At 43.7% G+C, this 12,339-nt stretch overlaps 1 protein-coding gene across 2 annotated transcripts; it reads right to left on the reverse strand.

The window, feature by feature from the left end:
* Window positions 1-781: 781 nt before the first annotated feature.
* WEE1 (WEE1 G2 checkpoint kinase) lies at window positions 782-10,475 on the reverse strand. 2 transcript variants are annotated; one of them, XM_048070164.2, is made up of 11 exons: window positions 9,718-10,475; window positions 7,498-7,706; window positions 7,086-7,152; window positions 6,830-7,002; window positions 6,005-6,126; window positions 5,218-5,364; window positions 4,736-4,831; window positions 4,574-4,659; window positions 4,170-4,340; window positions 3,938-4,083; window positions 782-2,158 (listed from the first exon to the last, which is right to left on the reverse strand). In XM_048070164.2, exons 1-11 carry the CDS (start codon window positions 10,276-10,278, stop codon window positions 2,008-2,010), a joined length of 1,929 nt encoding a protein of 642 aa, XP_047926121.2. In that variant the 5' UTR covers window positions 10,279-10,475; the 3' UTR covers window positions 782-2,007. The 2 variants fall into 2 exon arrangements, with proteins under 2 accessions (XP_047926121.2, XP_066853442.1); XM_066997341.1 differs by lacking the exon at window positions 9,718-10,475 and adding an exon at window positions 8,932-9,354.
* Between the last annotated feature and the right edge of the window lie 1,864 nt (window positions 10,476-12,339).

Raw genomic sequence — 12,339 nt, forward strand, 5'->3', positions numbered from 1 at the left:
TAGGGGTGGCTGGCCGGGGTGGGGGGCCGGCTGCTCGGGGATAGGCTGGGCATCGGTCAGCGGGTGGTGAGCAATTGAATTGTGCATCACTTGTTTTCTTACACATTATTATTGTTAATACTATTATCATTATCACTATTATTATTATTATTGTTATTATTATATTCCTTATATTCCTTATATTCCTGTCTTAATAAACTGTCTTTATCTCAACTCACCGGCTTCACTTTCCCGTTTCTCTCCCCCATCCCAGAGAGGGAGGGGGGAGGGTGAGCGAACGGCTGTGTGGTGTTTAGCTGCCAGCCGGGTTAAACCACAACATACATATACATGAATATTTTATGTCCGTGCTACAGAAAACTTGTCATTATTGTCCTCCGTAAGCTATTCAGTCCCTCCACCACCCTTCTCTCCCCATTCTCAACAATGCATGGGTATTCATGCCTCCTTACCTCAGGCCCAGCAGGTCTTTCTTTGCAGTTTCATCTAGTATTCCATCTTCACAGTCACGTCTCAGTTCAAATCGTCCACAGGTTTCAGCTTTCCAACTGGCTAAGTACCGTTTCTGAAGTTGTAGAGACAGACGGCAGTCGATATACACTAGCGCACACAGACTGGTGCTTTTGTCCCAACAACTATCAGTGAGTCCCACTCTCCTGACAGGGAACCACAAGCACTAGGCAGGAACAGGAAGCAAATCTAATCGGGACTTGCTGTGGTATATTCCTGAGTCAACGTTTTATTTCCACAAATATCAAGTTTAAATAAGCATTAGACACTATTAAACACAACTTTTAACTTTAATATTCAAATTCAACACTAGTAAGAACAAATAGAGCACAAATGGGAAACACAGTTTAAACTAAAATTAATGAAGAGATAAGCCAGAAATTAGAACAGTTCTATTTTCAGCAACATCTGTCAGCCAGCATCAGTGTAAGTTTTGACAGACACATTTGGTTCATACTGGAACTTAAAACTGAACAGTTAAACTTTGTCTGTTGGCATCTCAGACTGCAGTTTTAGTATAGTATACTATATAAGCACAATCAAACTTATGTACATAAACAATGAAGAACAACCTGAACACTTACACTAAACAATTATTTACAAGTACTCCAACATAAAAAATATACAAGAGCCTCAAGAATGAAAAACTGAAGAGAATACCAACATTTAGAGAACCTTATTAGAAAGGATTACAAAACATCAACAGCCAAGACATAAACAATTGCACTACACTAATACAGAGTCCAAATATTAAATTGGTGCATTATTTCACAATGCACTAGCTTCAAGAGAGAAATGCTGCCTTCACTAAAATGCAGCTTAGATTTGTTTCACGTAATTGTTTTAACAAGAAGCCTATTAACACAATAATGATTGTTTTAATGCTACAGTTTACAGCGAGGACAAAACACTAAAATAGCAGCAGTTCCACGCGGCACTTAATTCCACAGGTTTCTAAGCTGTGGTTTACGCAATGCCTACAAAGTGCTCCCAGTTGAATATACAAATAAAATTCACAATAAAAGGTTACCTGACATCAGGTACTTTGAGTGTAGGTGGCCTTAAAGCCCGTCTTTCAAAATTTATTCCCCTCTGCTCCAAAATCAGTAACACAGCAATGCCCCTTCCCTCCCTCTTAAAGATCATTAGGGACAGTACTTCTCATTACAATGCTGTAACACTAAAAAGCAGCACACCACTATAGTGGTTAACCCTGGGACGATGTAACATCTAACAGTGTAACTGAAAGGTTTATGGATTAACATCCAGGATCCTCTACGGACAGATAGTGACCAAGTCCATTATCTCCAACAGTTAATACAGCTAATCAGCCATATTGTTGATATTAAAAACCCAGAAGCAATTCCTGTAAAACTAGTGACACTGATCTAAGACAGGACAAGAAACCAGGAATTTAATGCTTCCTTCAACTCCTTAAGGCTTCAGTCCAGCAGAGATGCTATAGCCATCCTCAGTAGTTCTTCCAGGCTTCATAGTTCAGTATATAGTAAGACTAACTGAGCGGTTCATTTTCTTTCCAATGAGTCGAGATGGTCTATTTTGTGTCGTAGATCTAGTTGTCATTCTGTCAGTGAACAGTGCTCGTTCCTCAGCTGCGGCCTTTGCCATCTGTGCCTTCTTCAGCTCTCTGCAAGACATTGGAAGTCACACACGCAATAATCAGTAGGAACTACAGGCATGTCCCAGCAAGTGACATTTTCAGAGGAATTACAACAAGACTTGCCATCAATTCAGGCCACATTAAGACAAACAGATGCAAATGATACTTAAACCCACAGGACAAAACACCAACGTTCCTTACTTGCCTAGATACCTCTTTCCCCTTTCAAAAGAAAGGACGACAAATTCACATATCTTGGTCAAATTTTGAAATCCAGATTTTTATAAGCAGCTCAGCAGCTTTGATCTGAAAATCTTTAGCTTGCTATAGCTTATATTTGCAACAGGCAAAATACTTGCTATCACTGGAAGTGTGGCTGCAACACAGAACACTAGTCTTTCTAACCTTACGTTTTTCCCATTGCAATTCAGTTTGTCACAATGATAAGTGAGGTGGAAAAAATTACTATGTTTTATGATTGAAAGAAGGTTACCTACAGTATTGATCACTGACCTGGTATCAAAAGAATTTATTCCACTCTATCTTATGTATCAATTACAAGATTATAGGATGTTGTTTACTTCCTAGTACAAGTCCTATGATCAACAAGTGAAAAGCTAATTACAGAAGCTCCCTCAAATGAAGTGTTCAGCCACAACTGAAACTCCCGTGGAAGACTCAGGCAAGCAGACACACTCTTAAATGAAACATAACTAGCAACAGACAACTCAGGAAGCATCCTTTTCCTCTTGCATACCACATCAAAAACCTATCACCACATAAATCTTGTTTGCCTAACAAAAATTTGAGCCTATTACTGCAAGGCTGTAACACTGAAGGTGGCAAAGACCATTGTCCCTATATAACATTCTGCCAAGTGTTCTGTTTCAGAGAATTACCAATACTCAGTCTGAGGACTAAGTTAAATAAAACTCAAGATACGTAACTATGAAATAGTCTGACTAAAGAGCAAAGTTATCCTTATCAAGGATTTCCCCCATAACCCTTCTCTCCTTTAAGTGCTCATATACAGTAAAATGCAAGGATTCCCCCGTACGTCATCTTATCCCAAGCTACCCCTCAGAGAATTGTCTCTATCCTAACTATTATGACTTGTAATCTCACTTTACACCTCATCTCCAAAGCAAGAGCAAGTTTTTCAAGCACATTATATATTGGTATAGATGTATTTAGCTTTAAGTTTGTATTTAGTTTTTAAGTTTTAGTTGGCTAGTCCCATTCTTGTTCAAGTACTGTTCATTTACACCAGTGCTCCATCTAATCCTCTCCATGTTATCACTATGCCAGTCCACTGAAAGAATTATTTTTTTTTTTTTTAAATCAGCTTCCCTAATGACTGGAGGTCGGTCATACACGCACATCCGTGCACACAACCAACCACCAAACCATTACTGGGAAATTCAGTTTTAAAATATTCTTCCATTCTTCCCTAAAAGTAATCCTACCTGAACTACTTTATGGAACACTATCCCGCCTGAAAGTTACTATAGGTAAGTGTTCTTTTCAAATTATTCTTAGCTTTACTTTACAGTTATTTTTGTAAGGATGAAACTGCAGGCAGGTTTTGCCTTCACAAAGCATTAGAAAAGCCAACTCCCCACCCCACCCCCACCCCCCCCAAAAAAAAAAAACCACCACCCCTTAATACAAGCAAGTTACCTTGAGAAACCCATCCTTAAATAACTGCACAACTCGTCATATTACTCTTTCCACAGTCAACCGTAAAAGCATATAAAGAACCATTAGAAGTTAAGTTACATTTAAGGATCCCAAGGAATTACTTACTTCTGCAAGAGTGAGTTTTTGAATTTTTCAGCATTCAGTTCTATCCTCAGCTGCTCTGCACTCTTTTTTGCAGCAGAGAGCAGCACTGAATGCTTGACTAGTGCCACAGCTGAAGGTCTTTTCTCTGGATCAGGATTAATCATAACCTTGGAAAAAATAAAGTCATTCTAGTTAAGGCCAGTAATACAGTAAATTACACTAATCAGAAAGTCACTGGAACAAGAGTTCTTACTTTTAGTAGATCTAGCAATTCTTGAGAAAGCACTTGTGGTATTCTCGGTAGTTTTCCTTGTCGAATTTCATGCCATTGGTCCCCATTAGTTGGAAGCGGTTCAGCCCCAGCAGCGCAGACAACAGTCAGAGCAAGAGCAAAAATATCTGCTTTTGGCAAATGAGTGTAGTTCTTTAAAAATAAAGAAAAATAAATTTACTATAGATACTACCCAGTATAAAAACAAACCTCAGCTAGATTATGCAACACCAAACACATCCATGCTATTACATTCCGACTAGCGTTTGGGGAGATACCATCTAGGAAGTTTATTTCAGCAAGGAAGTGGCAGACAACAAATCATTACCCTAATGAAAACAGCATGCAGACCTAACATGACTATTTTCTACAAGTAGGATAGCTACCTCTTGTAGGACTTCATTTGCAAGAAAACGGCTGTCACCTTCCTCCACTTGTGGACTAGATACTCGAGTTACATGACCAAGATCACCTGCAAAAAACATAGCGTTATTTCTCAGAAGACATAAAATGATGCAACTCTTAAGCACAAGTGTGCTGCTTCGTACCTATTTTAAATATGACTCTATCAGATGACCACTCATCATCATCTCCTTCTTCTGAAGTCGTACTTGGGACTGATGTCCTGGATATGAAGATGTTACCTGTAAAAGAGCAGAACTGTTAAAAAACACATTTGAGTCCAATTTTTTACTTCATCTGTTTTTATCGGTTTGTTTTAGCCACACAGAAATTTCAGTTGCATACCCAGCTCGTAGAACAAGAAATTACAACGTGCACACACACACACTCTGCAGGAAGTGAAGCCAAGCGTTGTGCAAGAAAGAGTTAATTACACAAAAAAGACCCAAGATAAATTCATCAACAGTTACAAGTTTGCTAGCCAATTTTATAACTGACATCTTTGTACTGCTACTTAAGACTTCAGTAAAGAATTTACAGTTAATAAGGTGTGGTTAACTGCTCATTTCTCTACAGATTACATTAACTGAGGAACCTGTCAATAGAGTAAACCAGTTTACACACTTACTAGGTTTAATATCCATGTGTACCAGCGACATCGAATGAATGTACTTTAAGCCTCGAGCCACCTGAAGTAGTAGGTCCTTCAGCTCTGGCTCAGTAAAATAACGCATATTCCTGTAATTTTCACTTATGGCATCTGCTAAACTGCCACCTAAAACAACATTAAATAAAAAGTATTTATTTATAATCAAACAGTTCAGAAAATAATGATAACTGGCTTCCAAAAGTAAATACAACTGACTTCCAAAATCAGCAGTGAACCTATCACCAAAAATTTGCTGATGATACACAGGGATTGCTGTATCCCCTCTCTTTATAGCCGTGTAATATACTAAAATTATTTTTCTTCTGTGAAGTCTACTGCAGTTGCCATGTAAATTAACAGGATATCAAAACACAAAGGAAAAGGACTCTAGTCCTCTTTCAGATCTCTGGCAGGATATCAGCCACAGCAACTGCGCCCTTTTCAAGGGAAACTTTTTTCTCTGTATTCCAGCTTGAGCTATCATACAGAAGAATTAACTACTTTACACTGAGGCATTTGTGAGCAGCAGTTCCAATATTCTTGAACACTGAAGACTTTGCAATTTTGTAAATTATTGTTTCATTTATCCAGTATGCCCTTTGCAATAGAAACGGACATATAGACCCACTTCAGACAATAATAATATGAGCTATGCATAAGGATGTAAATTCCTACTTAGCACTAGGGATGTGTAGACATACCTGTCTATCTTCAAAAAAACAAACAGATTTTTAAAGCAAGTTCAGAACAATCGATTTTTACTTACCATTGCAATATTCATTCTGTATGAGCATATGATCATCTTCTGCCCATGCAGAGTAGTATCTTACTACGTGTGAATGCTGCCCCAGAACTGCGTGTGCATAGACCTCTCTTAAAGCATTTTGCCTGTTACAGTCACACAAAAAAATAACAGCGCACAGGAATATTATGAAGTGAAATTAGTTCAATTTCAGCTTTACATAAACACTTATTAAAATATCACGCCACTCTTCCAGCACAGGTCTCTAACTAAAATCTTCACGTTCAGTTCTGCAGAACCTTATGTTGGATTTGTATTTACATCCAAACAGCCAAAGCCATTTATATTGCATTAAAAGACCAAGCAACGTGAAACATTAAAACACAGGCTTTGTTGCAGATGATTCTTGAGGCAACTGCTGCTTGCATTACTTACTTTCCAACCACTGTCCGCAGCAAGCTTTCGATCTGCATGTCACTTAAACTTGACAGGAACGTGGGAGTATTGTTTTCCTTTCACATCTCAAAGGATCACTGCTGCAGTTTCATATAGTACCTCCTACCATTAATGCAAGCAAGCATTTCTTTTACTTTCCAGGTGAGGACAATCTGTTTCCACTCAGAAATTTCGGGACAAATCTCTGTTGGAGTTCAGTAAACTTTCCTCCCAAAGTTTGAGCAGTATTCAAAGAAGAAATGTAAAACGACTTCAGAACTGTATCCTAATGTTTAACATTTAATTGAAGTATATTTATGATTTTATCATAAATGCCTTCTCTAGATACTGATACAAAGCAACATGGAAGGAAAAAGCACCAAAAAGCATGTTTTAAGAGCAGGAAATACTCACTCGTCCACTGAGCCAGCTAAGGGTTTCTTAGATCGCTTTATAGCATAAATACAGCCATCAAGCCTCTTCACACATTTAAACACAGAACCAAATTCACCGGATCCAATCTTCTCCAACTCATGAAATTCGGTTGCATACCGTGACTTCATATTACTTTCTGTTATTGTGATCCTCTGTAAAGATCAGAAAGAAAAATACTTACACATGCAAATACATGAATTGCCAAACTTTGTACCAAGTTCTAAAGGTTAATTACCTTAGCAGGTCTGATAGTTTCATCCTCAAGCTCTCCATCACTTGCTTCCATGTCTTCTCCGCAAGAGCTGAAATTCACACTAGTTATTTTTACAGAATTAATACAGCTTAAGAAACTTAAAATTGAAGTCTAGCAGTTGTTTTTTTTTTTTAAAATCCAATTCTCCCATACTACCCAAGTTTAGTCTAATTAAACACTAGATATTTATAAGCACAAGCTCATAATCATAAAACCATAAAAAACTCATACTAACAAAACCCTTCATAAAAAGCAGATACTCCAAGAGCTCTATCTTGCATCACTAACAGATTTGGAAGGAAAAATAATTTCACAGAAGCAATTCTTAACAGAACTTTTGCAGCTAAAACAGTTTTAAGGGTAAGTGTTACAAGGAAAGATATAAATTTCTCACTCATTCCAGTGCGTTCTCTTTCTCCTCCGACACTGTCCTTCAGAGTTATGCAGGAACATGGAATCAGGAGTGAAGGGATTAATGTTCACATGAGGTGTTTGTCTGATATCAGAATCTCGCTTCTCCGACTTCCCAACATTCATAAATAAAGAGCCCCCTCGAAGTTTGACTGAGCTGGAACCTAGTCCTTGTGCTTTAGAGAGCAAACTCTGTATTTAAAATAATAATAATGAGACATTTATGAGCTCAACGTTGCTTTAGACACAAATAGTCATGTCATGTTTGAAAGTCATTATTGCAATGCTGTCTATTCAAAGCAAGCATGAGTTGTTTAAACAATGCCTGCATTTCCATCAAAAAATTCCACAGACGCTATGAGGCTTTACACTTCACACAAAAACAGTTAAAGAAAACATTAAATGTTGAAATAATTTTGAAAAGATAGGAATGATGATGAGAGAAATGTTCTGTCTTTAATCAAGTCATCACCCAGCCTTCCCCATGGACCGTTCTAAGTTCATGAAACAAACAGAGATGAAATTCATGGACCATGCTGTGTTGTATTGCCACGATTTTCATATAAAAGATATAAAAGTTAGACTAAATATAGAAGGTACCTTTGGTTATCACAAACTTAAGATAGCAAGCTTAAAAAGAACACTATATCAAAGATTTAATACTGCTGCAGAAGCCTCAATGGATCTACAACACTTGCTCAAGAACTGACAGCACTATTCAGTGACATCAGTCTCACTGAATCACCACAGGAGGACAGACTGAAGCAGCAACGCCGGAACAATATCACACATGAAACCGTTGCACTTCCAGTACAATATTCAGAGTAGATATTTTGGGCAGTAATCCATCAGGCATTTTCTGGGCACGTGATCAGATCTCTCCTAGTTACGTAGAGAAGTTTGCACCTGAGTCTCCCACACCCTCGTAAGGATGCTAACCAGTGACCTCTTGGATCACAAGCATGAGCATCACCTCATCCTAGCAACGTCTTATCACATAAAGAACTGACATATCTCAAGTCTAAAGCACCACAGAGAATAAGGTTTGTACTTTGGGAATCCAACTGTACTCTCCAACCCTAGACTAGATGAAGACCTTCAAGTCTCAGTGGAGTCTCAACACATTTCAGTATTTCCATTGGGTAACTTAACCAACTATTTTTCCTGATCTGGGCACCTAACTCAATAATTCCATTGAAACACAGTGTTAAGATGTTACTTTTAAGTGTCACAATACACACGACTCTGGCATCTCTAAAGTGTTTGCTCCTGACTTAAGATCATCTCCCATTTTCCTATTTCTAAACAGGGTTACTAAGCTACCTTTGAAACCTCATTTGGGACAGAAGCTGAGAAGAATAACAAACACCAGAGCCAGAGAGGAAAAAAAAATTAAGGTTGCCCTCCTTATGCTTACTTGTTTTCAGTGGGTAGTCTATAGACCCCTGGGAGGTCATCCACAGGGATTATCATTACGCTACTCCCAAAGGATTATGTGGAAAGTAACAAAGAAAGCAAGACTACTATCACTGGATTTAAATGCACTATGTTTATATATTTTCGTGTTTTAGGTGAGCATCGAGATCACAAATTGAAATGCCTTCCAAACGTCTGTCGCTGACAGTCTTAAGAGCTACCTATCCCTTTAAGCTTTCAAACCCGTCAGTTTAACGACATCTCTGGCTGCTCAGTCTCCCAAATTCGACGCAGAAAAACGCAGACGCTGCACTTGCGCTGGCACACGGTGCTACTCCAGTACTCAAACAAGACGCAACGACTTGCTGGTAAACACGAAGCAGCACATTCCCGTTCAAGGTTTGACTTTTTAGTAGTAAAGGTCCAAACGCCCTCACGTAACGTAGCGGTATTAAGGCGTTTGACGTTCTCCTTTCACCGTTACCCAGCCTTTCCCAGGAACGCAGCGGACACACGGCATTTCTCCGCCAGCCTCTCAGAGGCTCCCGGCAGGACACCGCGCTCCTCCTCACCCCGCCGTGCCGAGGGGGCGCCGCTGCGGCCTCCGCCTCGGGGCCGCGCCTTACATAACCCAACACGCAACCCAACGGCCGCGCCGCCGCGGCTCCCCGGGCCGCCGCCAACTTCTGCCGGCCGGCACCTCCCGGCCCGGCCCCCCCAACGCCCGGCCCGGGGGGAGTAAGGCCCCGTTACCACCCCCCCCAAGTAACGGCCGCGGGTGCCTCACCTTGGGGGTGTGCGGCGTGTCGAAGAGGCGCAGCTTGCGGAAGGTCTTGTGGGGCGGGGTGCCGGGGTAGTCGGGCAGCGGCGAGCCGGGCTCCTCGCTCCGCGGCCGGTAGCCGCCCGCCGCCAGGTGCGGCGGGGAGCGCCCCCCGTAGCGCCGGCCCTTGTGGGGAGGCGGCGGCGAGGGCGAGCCGGCCATGAAGTAGGCTCCGGGCGACTTGACCGGCGAGGAGCCGAACCCTTCCTCCTCCCACGAGTCCCCCTCGTCCGGCAGCGGCGCCGCCGCGGGCTCCATCTCCTCCTCCTCCTCCTCCTCCTCCAGCAGGGGCGGGTCGCCCCGCGCCGGGGTGCGAGCCACCGAGAGCGGCGAGTCCGCCTCCTGGAAGGCCGAGTCCTCGCCGGTGCTGTTGCCGCTGCTGCCGCCCTCCTCCTCCTCGTCCTCCTCCTCCTCCTCGCAGTCGCTGTGGCCGCTCAGGAACAGCAGCTTCTGACGGATCGGGGCGGCCGCCCGCCGGGCCGACACCCGCCGCGGCGGCGCCGCCTGCTGCAGGCTGAGGAAGCTCATGGCGGCCCGCTGCGCTGCGAGCCCCGCTCCCCGCCGCCGCTGCGCTGCCCCCCGGCGCGCTACGGCCCCGGGCGCGGTAGCGGCTGCTGGGCGCGGCGCTGCCCCGGTTCGGCACGGCTCGGCTCGCCTCGCGCCGTTCGGACTCCGCGGCTTTCCCGCGACCGTTAGTCACGTGGCGCGCACGCCAGCCAATCACGCCCGCCCCCTCGGTTTGAAAACACGGAGGGCGGGGGCGCAGCCACACACGGTGGCGTCACGGGGCGCTTTGGCGCGAACGCGGAGAGCCGAGGGGGCGGGGCCGGGCGCGAGCCGCCCAGGGGCGGTTGGAGGGGGGCGGGGCTCGCCACCCGACACCGGCCCTGCGGCGCCCGCACGGACACGTCCGCCCGGTGCGGCGCGCGGCCCGTGACCCGCGGCCCGCCGCCATCTTGGCGGCTCCGCCCGGCAACGGCGGGCGCGTGGCTGGGGGCCTGAGGGACCCTGGTCCGCCTGCTTCCAGCCTGTGCCCTGCGGGAGGCCCCGCTTCGCAGCCAAATTTTTGCACTCCAAAACTGTTTTGTGTGCCCTAAAGCGGTAACAACGCCTTTTAGGCTAGTTAAAGACACTTTTGTTTTGAGCTAATCAGCATTCTAATCCACTTCAGATAAAGTGATTCATCTGATTTAAACACACCCAGAAATAGGAGCCTCAAACACAGCAGCCCAAGATGTCACTAATAGTTTCCACAAGACCTTTTTAAAAAGGACCAAAAAGTCCCAGCGCACCAAATGTGACGTGCAGCAGGTGCCATTAATCAGACAAGCAATCCCCTGACAGATGCCACAACTTCATCTCCCCACTTCCTTTTGTCTTGTACTACCTTGATTACATGCAACCCAATAAAACTGCCAGTCTCTCTTCTGTACCAGATCACCTTAAAACAAATTGCTCGAGTAACAAAGGTCCTGACAAATCTTGATGTTTACATCCACAGGAGCCCAAGCAACCCACAGAAAGTCAGGTGCATATCCCTGCTGAGTTCCTGTCAGCCTCCCCAGTCTCTTATCCCCTAAATATGGGGGCGGCACCACAGGTTCACTTTCCTGAGAGGTGAGGAGGCCATGTGGGATGCTCTGACCCTGCAGAACAGAACAGCCCTGATGATGTTAGCTGGTGCCCCCTGCCAGCCTCACCACCAAAACTGATCTGCTACAAAAGGGACATTTCTACAAAGAGCACAGACTGAGTCTGAAACCTGATAAGACAATGCATTAAAACACACAGCCAATAAAGAATAAAGTTTGTACTTAACCATGTTTCTGTTGTTCGCTGTTTCCTTTTCAATGGGCTGATCTCCAGGAGCTGAGGCCTCAGGGCAAACCTGAAGCACTCGTTCTGCCTCCCTTGAGGGCTTCCCCCACTCAGCAGCACAGGATATTCTGGATGCTTCACAGCACGGACAACAGCAGGTCTTGAGGGCTCCTCTCTGCAGCCTGCTGAAACAGGACACCTGTCTCTCACTCATGTAATTATTTTTTGGACAGATTTTCCATTGAGACCTAAACCAAAAATACGGGGATACTTTCTTCTCCTAACACCGAGTTCACACAACTGCCACTGTCCTAGTCCCCATGGTTTTGGGATGCAGGAAATACCACAAGGGATGACAGTATCCCAGGTGAGGGCCAAGAGAGTTTGTTACTCCACTTCTTGTAGTGGTTCCCCCTTTTTTAACCTCTCATGCCTCAAAATACCTGTTTCTTTGTGGAGAGCTGCTGCACAGCTCTAAGCAGGGCAACACAACTGTCACCAATTGCTCTCACCAGTATGCATGTGCCACTGGTGCCGTATGAACATGTCTTAAATTAATTTGGCTAAACATTTCCAGCCATCGAAAGAACTCGGTACCCTCACACACTCCCACTTTGTGCACAATGAGATGGTTTTGCTTAGAGTTCCATTGCCTCAAGGCATATAGGCCATCAACTTTTCTTCTTGTAAGACATACAGAGGAACATTTCCACCTAAATATCACATCCCTATATACTCCTACGCTTTTGATGACCAGAAAGCTTTTTGTTT

The sequence above is a fragment of the Anser cygnoides genome, chromosome 5 (assembly GCF_040182565.1).
Source record: "Anser cygnoides isolate HZ-2024a breed goose chromosome 5, Taihu_goose_T2T_genome, whole genome shotgun sequence".
Lineage (NCBI taxonomy): Eukaryota > Metazoa > Chordata > Aves > Anseriformes > Anatidae > Anser > Anser cygnoides.

What these genes read in the sequence shown, in the direction of transcription:
- WEE1 (XM_048070164.2), bottom strand. Translation starts at nt 10,278, where the DNA reads ATGAGCTTCCTCAGCCTGCAGCAGGCGGCGCCGCCGCGGCGGGTGTCG. An exon ending in ACACGCCGCACACCCCCAAG is followed by an intron (nt 7,707 to 9,717) that starts GTGAGGCACCCG and finishes TTTTAAATACAG; the next exon opens with AGTTTGCTCTCTAAAGCACA. An exon ending in AAGAGAACGCACTGGAATGA is followed by an intron (nt 7,153 to 7,497) that starts GTGAGAAATTTA and finishes TGTGAATTTCAG; the next exon opens with CTCTTGCGGAGAAGACATGG.